Here is an 18,146-nt window from a genome sequence, read left to right as displayed (position 1 = left end):
GCATGTTTCTTCTTCTTCAGTCTTTTAGCAAAGTTTAAGGAGGATGGGTATAAGTTCTTCTTTGTATGTTTGGTAGAATTCACCTGTGAAGCCATCTGCTCCTGGACTTTTGTTTGTAGAGAGTGTTTTTATTACATATTCAATTTCATTTCTAGTGATGGGTCTGTTCAGTTGATCTATTTCTTCTTTATTCAGTTTTGGCAGGCTGTAAGTCTCTAGAAAGTTGACCATTTCTTCTAGGTTGTCAAATTTGTTCCCATATAAATGTTCATAGTCCCATGTTACTTCTTTTTCCCTTTGCATACTATCCCTGAAAGTCCTTTTCTCCTCTTTTTACTTGGTTTTTCAGAAGCATTGCCTTTCTAGGTTTGCTTCCTTGCTTCTCATGTTTCATATATACTGTTAAGTCCCTTCTCGTAGGCTGCTCTGGTCTACCAGAATTTTTCGTTTTCTGCCAGCATCTTGGCACTTTTTCTTCCTTTGGGTTTTCAGAGTTTGATCTAGGCCTTTCATTCTCCTCTTCCCTCTTCTTTCAATCTTTCCTTCCCCTCTGCAAAGGGTTAGAGTGAGAGCTTGAGAAATAGCTTCCTAGTTATAGGTAACTTGAAGTTTGCGTTGTTCTCTTTCTTCCAGTTGAAGTCATGGAATTTGTGTGGTTTTATTTGTTCTTATCATTAGTTTGTACAGGTTGGAAAGATGGTTGAAAGATTTCATTGTACATAATCATTTCCTTAGTTACCCACACATCTGTTCTGTTTATACCTTTAAAAAAAAAAAAAAAGGCAGCAATGCAGGGTCTTCACTCCAGATCTTGCACTCTCACACTCAGAATATTTGTTGTAGGGTTAGGGAAAGGGAATTTTTTTTTTTTTTTTTTTAAGGACTGCACCCACAGCATATGGAGGTTCCCAGGCTAGGGGTCGAATCAGAGCTTTAGCCACCAGCCTACACCATAGCCACAGCAATGGCCATATCTAAGCAACATCTGTGACCTACACCATAATTCACGGCAGTGCTGTATCCTTAACTGACTGAGCAAGGCCAGGGATTGAACCTGTGTCCTCATGGATACTAGTCAGATTCATTTCCACAACTGGAAATCTGAGCCACAACCGGACCTCCTGTTCTGTTTGCATCTTTGTTACCAGTTGTTTCCTTCTAGAATGCATGCTCCATTAAAACAGGAACCATCTTTCTTTATTTACTACTTTATCCTCATTGCCCACTATGTAGAAGATGATGCTCAGTAAATGATTGCTGAATAACTTCTTCGAATTGTGTGTTTTACCCACTTTCCTGTTGAATTATTAATACTTGGTTTGATTATTTACGTCCTGCTATGTATGTAGGTTGATAATCTAATGGGACAATAATATATCTTGTAAGAGTTTAAGATGTGAATCAGATGTCAATAGAGACAATTTCCATAGCTTTTATTCAGATTAAATGACGCAGGATTTAAATTATTTATAGAACGTGAACATGACCTGGTCCCATTTATGGTGGTAATAATTGTTTAATTTTTTAAATCACTTTAGCCTTATGGGTGCTGGATCTAACAAACACAGAGCATGACCTTCTCCCCACCAGGATTTTATACTTTCAGCTATTACCCTTTAAAGCACTCAGGCTTTAACAAATTCTGGCTTTGGTGACTTTTTTTTTTTCCCCCTGTGTTTTTAGGGCTGTACCCATGGCATATGGAGGTTCCCAGGCTAGGGGTCTAATCGGAGCTGAAGCCACTGGCCTACACCACAGCCACAGCAGCGCCAGATCTGAGCCGCATCTGCAACCTACACCACAACTCATGGCAATGCCAGATCCTTAACCCACTGAGCGAGGCCAGGGATCGAACCTGCGTCTTCATGGATGTTAGATTCATTTCTTCCGAACCACAATGGGAATTCCCTGGCCTCAGTGCTCTATCAGTGCTTTATTTGGTGTCCCTGGCATATTCTCACATATCGATAAAGGAGAAGGGGAAATATTAGCATGCGCACACACTCGCAAACACAAACTCTGATAAAAAGCAGGAGAACGACTTAGGAGGGAAAATAAAAATGAAGGAGAGGATTGGAAAATATGGACAGAAGGTAGAAAATTGGGAAGTGCCGCCTACCAGGCTGCTTCATAACGGGCCCTGGGTTGTTCTTGCTCTAGGATCATACTCTGCCTCAGAATAGTCCAGCACCCACTGCATTGTACTGGATCCTTCTTGTTATTGGCCTAGTAAAATTCCTCCCAACAGAGAAATGGCTTAGAGCATGAGACTCCTAGAGAGAATAGCGCAGTTCGAATAGCTGAGGGAATTGGGTATTTTGCTTGCTTCCATTGAAAATGTTTGAGTGTTTCATAGATTGGCAAGGAGAACAAGGAAGCCTTTCATGTTTAAGGCTGGCTTTAGAGGGCAACCTGGGCGGTGCCTGGTGGAGTGGGTGTTTCCTTGTGAATGACACTGGGTCTATTTTTACAGTTGGAAACATTCTGCTCTTAAGTGTATTGTTTAATCAGGCAAGAGAGTGTGCTGTGCAGTCATGAATGAAATATTTGCATTTGATCCCGGACTCTTGTTTTCTCCCCCATAGTTTAGAGCCTCCATGAACTTGGCTTCTGAATTTATAAATATTTTATTGGTTTCAGAATCTGTTCTCAGTTTACTTATCTTCACCTTGGAGATTATTCAAAGGAAAAAGATTAGAAACATACCTGGTTAACATGTAACAGTAAATGCTTTAAGATTAGATTGAGATTCCCTAGATTCTTCCTTTGTAAATCATTATGGCTGTTTATTCCTTTTTTATATTTTCCCGGGCCCCTGAGGCTCATCTGTGGTGTCTTTTTACTTGAGCCTTGCTCTTTGTTATTTCTGTCAAAACATGTGAATTTTTCCCGGTGTCGAGAATGCTAAATTAATGGGTCCTTCTTATAGGTCAATTTTCCAATTATTTTTTCAAGAGTTTAATTTTGTAGGTATTATGGTGTTGCCAAAACTTGGCCTCTCTCTACCAGTGCCGAATAGAAACACAGAGACAGAGTTTTGGATGAAGGAGAAAAAAAGATAGCTTTTATTGCTCTGAGACCGCAGCAGGCTAATGCCTTAAAGACTGTGCCCTCCACTGGGAAGAAGGGAGGGGAGTTTAAAAGTCAAAAGGAGAAAAACAGGTTTTCAGATAGGCATCAGGTTGAGGTCAGACATGCATTCTTCTTTCTTAAGGGAAATCTTAGCCATCGGGAGATCTTGGCATGAGCATGATGGTGGTCTTCTGGCTTAGTGCCTAGAATAACAATACTTGTAAAAAGGGCTTATTGATCAGAGGTTAAAACAAAACTAGGAAAGTTCCAGAAAAACACCACGTGCTAATAATCTTCCATCCACAGGCAGCTGTGCTCAGGGTACCTAATCTTTCGCTCACAGGTGATTGTGTTTAGGGTGCAGTTAAGCCAGGGAGAAGGACAGGGAAAGACTCCCAGCTGTTCAGTTTTAAAGTATCTATTTCTAAAAGAAGCATAAGGAACATAACTTTTCTCATAAGTGTATAACATGCCTACATCATTATGTGTATCCCCTGAGAGTGGACCAGGTTCCTGCCCCCAAGGCTGTCCTATTGCTTTTTGTTTGTTTGTTTGTTTTTGTTTTTGTTTTGTCTTTTTAGGGCTGCACCTGGGGCATATGGAGGTTTCCAGGCTAGGGGTCACATCGGAGTACACCACAGCCACATCAATGCAGGATCCGAGCCACATCTGCAACCTATACCACAGCTCACGGTAACACTGGATCCTTAACCCACTGATCGAAGCCAGGGATTGAACTTGCGTCCTCATGGGTGCTGGTCAGATTTGTTTCCACTGAGCCACGACAGGAACTCCCTGTACTGTTGTTCCTTAACTGTTCCTCCCCTGTCTTTGCATTGCCTTCCCTCGTGGGTCAGCAACTGCTTCAACCCACCTCTTGGAATTCAGGGAAGGCCATGAAGGCTGAATGAGGCCCAGTTCCTAAACACAAGAAATGGGGAACATAGAAAGGCTTTTACGCCCAAGACCCCCGCAGAGCCCTGCTTGATTATAATAGGACAAGTAAATTTTGGAAAGAAGTGCCCGTAATCCACCAACCAGACCTGTTTCCTGTTTCCTATGTGTACATTAATTCCCATTGTCCTCACGCATACAGATTTCTGCCTCTTTGCAGTGTGCTGCTTCATGTTCTGATCTTTTCATTTAACATTTACCAGATTGTCTTTCAATAATTTCTTTTAAAAATCCATTATCCTTCAGACATGATAGAATTTTTAGAGATTTATATTTAAAGGAGATACTAACATTTGAAATGTTTTCTAAGGCTAATTCATAAGGTGTTGCTAACACGAAAATGTTTTCCTGTATAACTTACATTATGTGAATGTAATTTGTGTCAGTCACTTAATCCTTCTCAGATATGAATGTGAGCATTCCAGAAAGCATATGTAACTTGCAGTTCATTGCTTTTCTGAATATTTTACTGAAATGTAATAATTGGTTTTCTGCTATTTTTCTCAATTTGATTTTTGACCAAAATTAAATCTCTCACTCGTTACATCATTTTTATTTTTTAGAATCATTTATTGTATTTGATATGCTTAAAAGTATTTTTAGAGCAGTAGTAACTTATAAATAATTTTTCAGTACGCCAGATTTATTCTGTTTAAATTTTTTTTTTACTTTTTCTTGTCATGAAGTTTTACTTCCCTTTTTTTCTTTCCCTAATCTGCAGCATATTAGAATTGTTAGTTGTATAATTCTTTTATGTGTACAGTTAGTATGTCTTTACTAGTTTTTAGCAGGTGAGCTATATTTATTCTCTACCAAATGCATTTATTTGATACTTAGGCAAAACGAAGAATAATGAGGATCCTAAAACTTCATTTTATCTTTTTAGGGTCGCACACGCAGCATACGGAAGTTCCCAGGCTAGGGGTCGAATTGAAGCAGTAGCTGCCAGCCTACGCCACAGTCACAGTAACATGGGATCTGAGCCACATCTGGGACCTCCACCACAGCTCATGGCAACACAGGATCCTTAACGCACTGAGCAAGGCCAGAGCACAAACCCGCATCCTCATGGATCCTAGTCAGGTTTCTTACCTCTCAGCCACAGTGGGAACTCCTAAAACTTCATGTTAGAGAGTAATTTTCTTCTCTGCATCTTTTCCCAGAATTGCCACGAAGGAGAAAAAAAATTAATTTCTCTTTTCTTCTTTGCCTACTTTCACCCGAGATTGCTATCAGCTATGCATGAGGAAGAGGAGATGGGCAGAAATGGAAATGAGCTGTGGGAAAATCCACAAAATGGGTTTTCAGTCTAGGTTTTTGAAGTGCTTAGAGTGTTGCCTGGCATGAAGTAAGCAGTCAAGAAATTTGTGCTGAGGGGGGGGATAGAGTCATGAACAAGAGAGTCACATGGATTTCTCAGATGGCACACTCTAAAAATCTTAAATTGTGTTCCCTTGAGATTCAGAAGCTCGTCCTGATTATCACAATGCATTAACTACCACAGTATTAATAATAACAAAAGTTTTATTGTTCTTGAAGTCTTGAACTGACACACACATGTATCACACTTTTGTTTCTAAAGGAAGTAGAAATTCGGAACAAAGACCTGGAGGGACAACTGTCTGACTTAGAGCAACGTCTGGAGAAAAGTCAGAATGAGCAAGAAGCTTTTCGCAATAACCTGAAGACACTGTTAGAAATTCTTGATGGAAAAATCTTTGAACTAACGGAGTTACGAGATAACTTGGCCAAGCTACTAGAACGCAGCTAAGGAAAGTTAAATTCCAGTGCCAATTGATTAAAAAATATACTGTCTCTCTTCATAGGACTGTTTGGGCCCTGCATCAAGATTGCACAAAAAAAAATTTGAATATCACTCCTCCAGGAGGAGGATCTTTTGAAAATTGAAATTGTATATTTCAGTGTAAATTTTAGAATTCAGCTTGTAGCTAGTTGGGGAAAAAAAAGAGATGAAAAACTTGAACTACAAATTACCTCCATGTATATTATTGGCCATAGTTAACTAGAAGGTTATAAATAGATACTTAATGCAATCTTTTTTTTTTTTTTCTGATATTAGCCAATGGGAGAGTTAACAGTGTCTGGGTCACATCCCCTTTTTTGTGTTCAACACAGTGAAGGTTATCTGCTTTTTAAATTAATTTATTTCTGATATCTAAAGCTGTGTTTTGTGCAAAAACTTAGTGAGGAAAGCCCTGTCTTTTGTTGTAATCTGAATAATTTCTCAGGATATTTTTGCACTGCTGAAAAGCAGTGCCATTACCAATTAATTCTTGCCAGGAGTGAGAGAGAGCTGCATCTTTAATTGAAACATACTTAGTATTACTGGGTGTATAGAGTTCTTCCCTTTTTTTGTACTGGAAGATATTTCACTCTGGTGACACTCTGGTACACTCTGGGGTTCTCGAATCTTGTCTGCTGTATAGTTTACTTTTCCATATTGATTCCATGTATTTATGAGAAGATACTGTCTCCCATTTTATTACACATTTTAAAGCCAACTAATGAAGGCAGCTGAGTCCCTCCAAAATTTTTCTTTTTAAATTTCTAATGAATTTGTCACACCGTACTGAAATACAGCAGCCCGTCACTGATGGGCTGATCTAGCAATGTTAAGTATATTTACAGAATATGCAGTTACCTTTATTTATATATTTTGCAAGAAATCTTTTCTGAATGATAAATGCATTTCAATTTACAAATAATAATGGTTATTGGGGAACTGTTTATTATCGATCATTTTAAGGTGTATAGCTATTTTAAAGGGGACCCGTTTCCATCAAGCAGCCGATCAGAGGACTCTTGGGACTGGAGCCGTGTACTCTGTCTGGGTCTTCACATCAACCACGTCTAGTCAAACCTCACAAGGCAATATTCTGAACTGTTAACTAGGCATTTCAAAACAGGAATGCAGTTCAGTGGGCTCTTCTCAGTGAACAGGTTTTAATGTTGTTTTGATGTGATTTTACAGGACTTTTAGCAAACATGCATTTCTTTATCTCTTTCTTTTAAGGAGCTATTTAAAAGTAAGTCAAGTGCTGTCTAGTCTGCTTATGGAGTAGGAATTGCATCAGAGTCCATATATTCTTGCTGTGCAATGCCTGTGATGTCGAGGAGGGTTCTTTTTTAAAGTGTATGCTTGAGTATCTGACTCCGTGGAGTCAAAAATGCACTGACTTTTTGTTTGTACCCCAAAACAATTGAATTGTTACGTACAAAATTAAGCTGATTAATCAATTTGTAACCATTTTTTCACTCACAGCTATTCAACACTAGACAATTTTGTTTTATATATGTACATGTATGTATGTAGATACATACATATTAATTTATATTAGAGTGAAAAATAAATGGTTTGTTTCTAAAGTTAGTTTCTAAAGTGAGTTTTCAGGTGTCCTGAAAAGTTTATATCAGACACTTAATCATCATGTATTATATGTGTTATAATATCATGTAAGTTACCTCCATCTATTTTAGGGTATTTTCCTCACCTATTTATTATAGGGAGGATAATTTAGGTACACAAGCTCAGAGCTGAGATATTTCTCTGATAAATCAGGTAATAAAATTTATGTGATTGATGGAATTTTGAAGCAGATGTGATTTTATCCATCAGTTTCTGAGAAACAGCACCAGATTTTAATTTAAAGAGAGGATTTAACACTAGGGATCAGGGAATTTAGTCATGAAGAATTAAAAATTAAAAAAAAAAAAAACAGTGTAAGCTGTTGAAATGGTAAGTGAATTATTTTAATGATGTAATAAGATATTTTTAAATTTTGACATAGTTGTCATTTAATGGGGAAATAACTCACCAAAATGTCTCCACTTGAATTGTATTGCTATATGAGACGTGTGTAATTCAATATATACATATACTCATATGTATATACAGAAAATTATTTTTAATATTTTCCTACTGATATGAAATTTAAAATTGGAAATTTTGTGAGTTTTTTCCTTGTCCAATAGAGTCTAATTTTTTTCCTTTTTTTAGTGACTCAACAATTTCTAGAGGGCTGCACCTTTAAATTCCCAGATTGTCATTAGATGTGTACAGTGTATGGGATAAGGTGGACACAAGTGCACATATGAAATAAAATCTTATTAAGACTATTTTAAACATTCATTTATAGTAGGAGAATGTCTAGAAAACATCATCTACAAGTCATAATTAGGTCGTGTGCCTACTATACTTTTCTCCATTTCTGTATTATATAAATAAAAGTTTGCATATTAAAATTTGATTTTTCCCAGAGACAAGTATTATATAATGTATCTATATTTAGATCAAACTGTGGTAATCTATTTATCAGAAAAAAACTGGGGGGACTATAGCCTGAACATGTGGACTTGAAGTGACACAGAAAAGGAGAGCAGAGATTGATCCCATTGTGTGTAAGTTATCATATGATCGCTATGGCTTCTTGTACAAAAACAAAAACAGAAAAAAAAAACCTGAAAAAAAGAAAAACAAAAATACAGTTTTTATTTTGAAATACATTTGTTGTTCTCTGGAGAATGTACTTTATCCTTTTTTCTTCAGTCTTTTACAGATACTTTTTTCTTTAAGTATTTCAGTGATGGCAGCATTTACTTCCATTTTACAGGTGCTACTGGATTTTGCATTAGTGTGTTATGTTGTGAAATCCTGACGTTGACATAAAAGGTTTTATAAGTATTTCCCTGCCTGGAAAATTAGTTTTGTTTCTTCTCTCCCTCCCTCCCTCTGTCTCTTTCTCTCTCTCTCTTTCTCCCCCTTTCTTGCTGCAGATTTAAAAAAAAAAAAAAAAAAAAGTCCATGAACCTGCATCCCTCCTTGTCCCTTTAGAAGAACGTTAGCACCACCAGATTTTAATGTTTTGCTCTCGTCGAACATGCTGAGTGGGGAAGCGCTGAGAGAAATAACGTACACCTTTTTTTTCAAGTGGAACTAAAAGAGACACGCAAAATTAAACTCGCACAGCCTTTTAAAACTCATTTCTTTGCCCTGTTAAAACTACATGTATTCTTTCACATTTGTGTTCAGTCTTCCATGTTTTCATGTAACTCTGGAGTGTGCAGCTCAGCTACTCTTCCATCACAGACCTGATTCTCTGTCAGTTCTGAAATGGGAGGCAGGCTGGGGGACATGTGTTGGGTGCCAGTGACTTGTTTGTTTTTTTTTAAGAAATCCTTTTCTTTATTTGATATCCAATGAGGATACATACCATCCTGATATTCTGTGCATGAAGTCATGAAGTAGTTTTCGCTGAATTTTTTTTTCTGGATATTTAGTACGCTGTTTTCATTCATGAAGTCAATTAATTTCTATAAATCTGAAAGAGGAAAATGTTCAGGTAAGAAGTAGTTAAGAATGACACATTTTTAAAAATCTCTCAAGTGGGATGCTACGCCATAGTAATAAGTATTTGTTGAAAAGACAATTTTCATGTGAGAAGGTGTTTTTAAAATGACTAGAAAAGGATTATTTTAGCATGGAAACAGATGCATCATTCACTTTATTCTAAATTTTTTACTAATGTTTATGTTAAATTGGACTCAATTTTTTTTTTTTTTTTTAGGGCTGCACCCGAGGCATGTGGAGCTTCCCAGGCTAGGGGTCTAATGGGAGCTGAAGCTGCCAGCCTATGCCACAGCCACAGCAACGCCAGATCTGAGCCGAGTCTATGACCTACACCACAGCTGACAGCAATGCCTTAACCCACTGAGCGAGGTCAGGGATTGAACCTGTGTCCTCATGGATGCTAGTTGGATTTGTTTCCTCTGAGCCATGATGTGAACTCCTGGACCTTAAATTTCTAGGGCAGTTTTTCTATATGGGAAGCTGATGTATAGGTGTCACATATAGAAGCATAGTTAATGAATTAAAGAAATGAATGTTTTTGGAGTTCCCATTGTGGCTCAGTGGTAACGAACCCAGCTAATATCCATGAGGATGCGGGTTTGATCCCTGGCCTTGCTCAATGGGTTAAGGATCCAGCATTGCTGTGACCTTTGGTGTAGGTCATAGACATGGCTTGGATCCTGTGTTGCTGTTGCTATGGCTGTGGTGTAGGCCGGCAGCTGCAGCTCCGATTTGATCCCTAGCCTGGGAACTTCCATATGCCAAGCGTGTGGCCCTAAAGAAGAAAAAAAAAAGTTTTTCTCTTTTGTCTATATATTACCTGGTAAAATCACTAAAAATAGCTGACAGCTGACAGTTTTATCCAAGGAAAAACTCAAACTCAGTCAGCACTACACTTGCCTAGTGATTTCTGCTTAGTGTACTAGATAAAAAAGAACTGAGTTATTTTTACCAAAAACAGGTGACCCAGGAAGAGAAATTGCATCTAGCCTAGACTAGGGGAAAGGACACAAGCTCCCAATAGATTTATAGTCAATGCTTTAGTCTCTTTAAGTCCCCTTCTGTCTTTGGGGTTTTTGTTTGTTTGTTTGTTTGTCTTTTGTGTGTTTAGGGCCACGTCTGCAGCATATGGAGGTTCCCAGTGTAGGGGTCGAATCAGAGCTGTTGCTGCCGTCCTATACCACAGCCACAGCAACTCGGGATCCAAGAGCCACATCTGTGACCTACACCACAGCTCATGGCAACACCAGATCCTTAACCCACTGGGCTCACCCAATGCCGGATCCTTAACCCAGGAATCGAACCCGCAACCTCATGGTTCCTAGTCGGATTCGTTTCTGCTGTGCCATGATGGGAACTCCCTCCTTCTATCTTTTGGATGAAAGGACACGTTCCAGAGGATACCAGGAGTGTATGTGGGTGAGGAGAGGATATTTTTTGTAAAAACAGAGCCAGCAAAGAGAGTAGGAGCGCAGTGACGTCAGTTTTTAGGACACATCAGGACAGCCAGAGACACAAAGTGCTCTTCCCTTCCTTGCTGCTGCTTTTAGCTAAACAAGTTGGGATTGCCCTAATGAATTGCAAAGGCTTTCAGGAGATCCTGTCATTTTTGTCCTGTCAGGATTTCCAACCTTAATCTAAGACACTTAACATTCAGAACTCACCATTTTTGGGGATTCTGACCTACTTTTGTCAATGATTTTCCCTTCAAATCTACCTAGGGACAGAAATGTTACTCTGCTTTCTCCTAATAACACCAATGAAGATGCTACTAGGTGCCTAATCAATGTAAAATTAAGCCCATTTTCTGTAATATAGAAAAATTTGTTTTGTGAGTATTTTTTTCTAACTACATTCATGATTTTATCTTCTCCATGTTTTATAACTATGCTACTATATATGTGTGTGTATATATGGTAAGTCATAGTGGTACAACTTGTGTATATGACTGACTTAATTGTTAGGCCTTAAGTAGAATGACTGTTTTCAGAAAACAGGGCTAGAAAGCAGATGTGCTGGGAGTAGATACTTTCTCCCGAACATCAGTATGAAATGGAATAAATAGAAAGCGGTGTGTGTTGAGTATCTGCCATTGACAGGCACTCTACTAACTGTTTGACATTTCATTTCATAGGGTCCCTGCCAGGGGTGTTCCTTTGGAGGGAGGAGAAGGGGGAAAGGCTTAAAGCACCTGCTGTGTCCCCACATCACTCAGTCAGGTCATCCAGTCCAGTGTCAGAAGGTAGAGATCTTGCTTATGTTGCTGGTACAATTTTCCCCTTAAGTTTGCCTGCTTTGCCTCTCTAGAATATCTCTGCTAGCACACTTCCTAACACTTCTTTTATATTTGCTCTTCTCAAACTTCTTCCTGAAGGCTCCTTTGGTGTTTACAATGCTTGTGCTTGTTATCATTCAGTTGCAAGTCATACTTTGTGGCAGGTGTCATTATTTATGTAATATGCTTTGGTCTCTACTTTTTTTAACATATAGGCTTCAAATAGTCCTAGGAAAGTTTCATATGCAGAATTTCGGTCTATAAAATTTAAATAGCAAACTATTTTAGAAAGGCCTTGGGGAGACAATTCATCTCTTCAGTTGCCTAGTGAAATATAATCCTAGTGAAATTCAGTTCTTAAGTTGCCTAGTGAACAGTAGTTAAGCAGGATGTGGGTTTTGCCATCAGTCCTGGGTAACTTTGTGGTCAGCTTTGGTTCCTCAGAAGTTCAGGCCTCCCTAGGTTGATCAAGCCATTAGATCAGGCAGAGAAGTAACTACTAGCCCTAGTTTTTTTTTTTTTTTTTTTTTTTTGATGGGTTATAAATAGAATCATATATTTGTCCTTTTGTGTCTGGCTTATTTCACTGAGCATAATGTTTTCAAATTTTATCCATGTTGTGGCATGTATCAGAATTTCATTCCCTTGCAATGCTGAGTAATAGTCCATTGTATGGATATACCACATTTTGTTTATCCCTTTATCTGTTGATGGACACATGTGTCATTTCCATCTTTTGGCTGTTGTGACAATTAACATTCATATACAAGTATTTGAGTCCTGTTTCATTTCTTTGGATATAAGCATAGAAATAAAATTTCCAGATCACATGCTAATTCTATGTTTAGCATTTTGAGGAAGGATCGGGTTTGAATTGGATTCATTTAAAAGACTCATAGAGCAAGTTGCATGTCATTTGGAAATCACAGTTGTGGGGTTAGTGTTTTGTTACTATTATATAAGTGATCCATTAGCCTCTTCAGTCATGCCTTCTACTCTCACACCTAAAACATTTGTTAAGCACCTGCTCTGTCCCAGGCCGCATGTTGGAATAGAGACTCGAGAGGGAAGCTCATGCTTTGGTGTAGATCACAGACAGTTTACAGTGCATAAGTACTAAGATAAAGGGGAGGCCCTTGGGGAAAGGAGTCAAGAAATCTTTCACAGAAGAGATGATACCAGCTGAGCTGTGGTGGGGAAGTAGGAGCTTGCTAGTTGAAAAAGGGGTGATGGAGAATAGCAGAGTGCATGTTGTGTACAAAGGCGCAGAAGGATAAAAGTGTTGAGACATTTACAAAGGATGGGTTAGTACATTGAAACGTAGGGTATATGGCAAAAGGTGGTGATGGAGGAGTAAGCAAAGGGTAGATCAGGAAAGACTAAGTCATATGAAAGATTTGGGTTTTATTCTGAAGATAATCTAGAGATTTTTAAGGGTTTTTTGTTTTTGTAAAGAACTTATGTAAAATATGTTGTAAAAGTCTAGGTAGGTCTGCAGATCACAATAGTCCCTGTTGAGAGGCTGCATGATGGTAGTTGTACTGTGGCAAAAGAGATGGAATACATTCAGAATGTATGTGGGAGGAAGAATCAGTAGGGCTTTTTGGCTGAATCAGTAAATGGAGGAAAAAAGAAAAAGAAAGGAATGCACGATGACACCTAGGTCTCTTGAGTTGGACACCCAGGTAAATGATCCCATTGACTGAGATGGCAAATTGAAGATGGGGAAGGGCTTGGATTTGGTGGAGTCGGGGAGGCCAGGAAAAGCCAGATGAATGAGTTTAAGATACCTGGGGAATATCTAAGTGGAAATGTTGTTCTAATTGGAGCTTAGGAAAAAATTGGAGGTGGAGCTAGATAGTTGGGAATTTTCAGCACCTGCGATGGTAATTGAGGGCATGAGACGTGGGGAGATTACAGAATAAAAATGTCACTTGGGGCCAGGTGCAAGACAAGAGCTTGTGAAAGAGAGAAAGAGTGACCAAGAGCGAAGAGTAGGCAGCCAAAGAGTGAGGACTTATGGAAGCCCGCCCAGAGTAGAATTTCAGAAAGCCAAGGAGTTCTCTTGTGGTGCAGCAGGTTGAGGATCCAGCGTTGTCACTGGGGCAACTTAGGTCGCTGCTGTGGCACAGGTTTGATCCCTGGCCCAGGAACTTCCATGTGCCATGGGTGCAGCCAAAAAAAAGAAAGAAAGGAAGAAAGCCAGATTTCATACAAGAATAAACAAATCAACAAATCAACTCATGTCTTGAGGCAATGATATTCCAGCTGTGTTCTGTTGAGATTCTTTAATATTTGATTCATAAATATACTTTAACATAAAACAAAAACCCAGCAAACTCAGATGGGCAACTTATAGGATTTTAAAACATTGGAATTTAGCAAACATCAGTACCAGGTTGTTTTTGTGCAGATAGCAGAATAAAGCCATCTCTGCTAAATGGAAGAGCATCTTAATATTTCCAGGTGAGCTGTTAAAGAAGTGCTACCATTTCTTTGTGTTAATCAAGACATTCTCAATACTGTGCAGCTGAAACAAAAGACGGAAATAGGGTCTGCAGACCATCGTCTCTGTCTTCTATGACCCAGTTTCAAATGTTGTTTATGAAAATAACTTTACTTTTCGTATGGACTTATTAAATGAAATGTTACATACCATTCCTTCTGTTAATATATTGGTTTTCCATGTAGCTGTCATTTCTAAAAGGTTGCTGGGGTGGGGGTCATACTTTCCTGGTAGAATTTGGCTTATCCTCTTGCTGTGGTTCACCTCCCTCCCCTCAAAGGCAAGTTCTAGAGGTCTTAAGTGTATTACGTGTATCTTTTTAAATGTGTTATTTTGATACTGAATTCTTCACAAGGACCAGGTGATAATTTGTGTTTGCATTGCCACAGAAAGTTCGAGCGTTATTCTTTCTGTTATCTTAAATGATCCTTACTCTTTTTTTTTTCATATTGATTCATAAACGGATAACTGTATGCAAATTATAACTGGTGGAAATGATCTCAAACAGGAACAATAGCAACAAAAATCCTCTTTGTATTTGGTTTTAGGATGCTGTATGGTATATTTGATTTTTCATTTCTAGATTAAGTTAAAATTAGCTTGAATTCCTTGAGTAGACACGACTTGCACTACTTGGGCAACAAATTAGAGCATGTTAGATGTTCCAGGAAGAAAAGAGGAGCTACTGGTTTTCAAATTTGGCTCCGATAATCCATAAAATTTGCAAATCACTTGTGAATTGTCCAATAAACTAACTTTTAAACCACTTTTGTTCATATTTTTCTATGTAGTGATTAATCTTGGTCTCCTTTATCAGAGCCTTTTTTTTTTTTTTTTTTTTTTAGTATCTTGGGTGTATTAAAATCCCACGTTATATATAAACGTGTAAAACAGAATTTCACTGTCTGGCACGTGGCCATCTCACAAACAGATTTTCCTAGCACTGTCGTGACTTAAGTGGTATTGTTGTCCCCATTTGTAAAGTTTGTAGCATCTGAGATTCAGCAAGATTAAGTGCTGAGCCAAGTCAGAGGCAGAATGAGAAGTAGAACGCAGGTCCTCTGTCCACTAATCCTCTTCCCTACCCGCTCCATCGTGCCTGAACTCTGAACTGCATACGTACCTTTTGTAGAAAGGCAGGTCCAAAAATGTATCCATTCCTAGTATGTAACAGCCTCTCACTTAATGAGAGAAATGGTTCAGGAGTTCCTGTCGTGGCACCGTGGAAATGAATCCGACTAGGAACCATGAGGTTGTGGGTTCGATGCCTGGCCTTGTTCAGTGGGTTAAGGATCCGGTGTTGCCCTGAGCTCTGGTGTAGGTCGCAGATGTGGCTCAGATCTGGTGTGGCTGTGGCTGTGGCTTAGGCTGGCAGCTGTAGCTCCGATTGGACACCTTGCCTGGGAACCTCCATGTGCCGTAGGTGCGGCCCTAAAAAGCAAAAAAAAAAAAAGAAAAATGGTTCATTATTCATTTTCACCAAGGTATTATGTCTTTGAATACCTATCTCCCTGCTCCTCTCCCTTTTTAGGAAATTTTTTTTTTTTGCATTTTAATTGAGGAAGTGGTTCATATATGCTTTCCTTTCATAGATGTCTTTAATAACACAGGTAAAGCAATATCACCCTTGCTCTTTTGGTTCCAGCACTAGAAATTACTACTGTAATCAATTTCATGGATGTCCCTCCAGCATTTTATATGTGTTCATATACAACATACATGTGCTTATAGAAATAACTAGTTGTTTGGGGATGGGCATATATAAATTTTATCAAATGGTATATCTTCATCTACAGTTTGCTGGTTTTCACTTCATCTCTTTGGATGATCTCAGTTGGGATCCAGAGACCTAACCTCATGCTGTCCAACTTCTTCAGAGTATTCCACTTTGTGTTTATTTTTATTTTTTTATTCTTTTGCCATTTCTTGGGCCGCTCCCGGGACATATGGAGGTTCCCAGGCCAAGGGTCGAATCAGAGCTGTAGCCACCAGCCTACAGTACAGCCACAACAATGCAGGATCCAAGCTGCGTCTGCAACCTACACTACAGCTCACGGCAACGCCGGATCCTTAACCCACTGAGCAAGGCCAGGGGTTGAACCCGCAACCTCATGGTTCCTAGTCAGATTCGTTAACCACTGAGCCCTGATGGGAACTCCTCCACTTTGTGTTTAGATTGTGGTTTATTTAAGTAGTTCCATATTTTTCCTTTTTTTTTTCTGCCCCCTTTTTTCTGACCTTGATGCTGCTTTGGTAAGTATTAGGGGTAGTCAAGATTGATTAATACCCAGCTACCAAATTCCCACAGTGCCTCTCATACCCCCAGTCAGAGTGAATTCCGGATGAAAACTTTCCTGAAAACTGAAACAATTTTTTTTTTAAACTGGTCTTGATGAAAATCTTTCTAAATGACATTATGTGCAACACCTAGCATCGTGCCTTGGATGTTAGTCACTGCTGAGTAATTGTGCTAAATGACTGAACATGCCTATGGCCTTAGAGAGGATGCTCAGAGTCAGTGTTTACCTTTGCCTAGTGATTTAGTCCACTATTCGTACAGGGCTACCACCTACACACACAGGGGTGTGTAAGACAGTTGAAAACCCAAAGTTCTGGAGTTCCCCAGTGGCTCAGTGGGCTAGGGATCATGCATTGTCACTGCTGTGGCTCAGGTAACTGCTATGGTGAGGGTTTGATCCCTGGCCTGGGAACTTGCACATGTTATGGGTGCAGCCCAATAAATAAAATCCAAAGTCCTGTGCTTTATAGCCTTCAAAGCAGGGAAGGAGGACATAAGGTTAAAAAGGAAAGGAAAAACAGGGAGACACTTAAACTGTGGTGTATCCTCCCTCCTATGCCAGGAGCCTTTTGTCACCTTATTGGTGGCTTTGCTTCAAGGACCTTCCCTACCAGTTGGCTATTGATTCAGTCAACTATTTTATGGTTTTTTGGTTGTTTTTGTTTTTGTCCACACTCACAGCACATGGAAGTTCCCGGGCCAGGGATCAAACCCCTGCCACAGCAGCAACCCAAGCCACTGCAGTGACAGGGCCAGATCCTTCATCTGCTGCACCAGAAGGGAACTCCCCAGTGAAACATTTTGTGAGCACAAGCAAGGACTGTGGGAATACAAAGATGGTAAGACACAGCCCCTACCCTTGAAGAAGCTTATGTTCTAGGGAAGGAAGCATGCAATTAACAAGCCAGTAAGTGCAAGAAGACATTCACCTTATCATGAAAGCAGTCATCCCTTCTGGGGAATATCCAGAGCTGGGAGACAGTCAGTGTCATTGAGGAGGTGGCATTTGAGCGCAGATGTAAAAGATGAGGAGTCACCCACTTTGAAGCTCAGGTGGATGGGCGAAGAGCTGAGGGGAGAGGGCACGAGAACAGAGCCACATGCTAGAATTCGGTCCAACGCCCAGAGGCTTAGCTTGGAGCCCCAGAGCAGAGCAGGTGGACAGAGTCCAGACGGAACCTTGTCTCATTCTTGCCAAGTCTGACTTTTCCTAAAGGGAGCAGAAAACCACTGAAACCTTGGAGGAGGGAAGTAATGTGAATGGATTTACATTTTAAAGAAAGCAAGTCACTCTGACCACAGTATCAAGAATGAATTCAAGGAGTTCCCGTCATGGCGCAGCGTAAACAAATTCGACTAGGAATCATAAGGTTGCGGGTTCGATTCCTGGCCTCGGTCAGTGGGCTAAGGATCTGGTGTTGCTGTGAGTATAGACTGGCAGCTGTAGCTCCCATTAGACCCCTAGCCTGGGAATCTCCATATGCTGCAGGTGCAGCCCTAAAAAGACAAAAGAGGTTAACAGTGGTTAACAGATCCAACTAGGAACCATGAGGTTGCAAGTTCGATCCCTAGCATTGCCCAGTGGGTTAAGGATCCGGCGTTGCCGTGAGCTGTGGTGTGGGTGGCAGATGTGGCTTGGTGCCCGAGTTGCTGTGGCTGTGGTGTAGGCCGG

At 39.7% G+C, this 18,146-nt stretch overlaps 1 protein-coding gene across 3 annotated transcripts in view; it reads left to right on the top strand.

Moving 5' to 3' along the window:
- HOMER1 (homer scaffolding protein 1) overlaps window positions 1–14,941 on the top strand; it is a 137,180-nt gene extending 122,239 nt beyond the window's left edge. For 2 of the 3 annotated variants that reach the window (XM_021077838.1, XM_021077830.1), the window contains exon 9: window positions 5,609–14,941. In XM_021077838.1, the coding sequence (XP_020933497.1) occupies window positions 5,609–5,797 (189 nt within the window). In that variant the 3' untranslated portion in view covers window positions 5,798–14,941. 3 annotated transcript variants of the gene reach the window in all.

The sequence above is a fragment of the Sus scrofa genome, chromosome 2, assembly GCF_000003025.6.
Source record: "Sus scrofa isolate TJ Tabasco breed Duroc chromosome 2, Sscrofa11.1, whole genome shotgun sequence".
In the NCBI taxonomy this organism is placed as follows: Eukaryota; Metazoa; Chordata; class Mammalia; order Artiodactyla; family Suidae; genus Sus; species Sus scrofa.
This window is presented reverse-complemented; position numbering and strand designations above follow the sequence as displayed.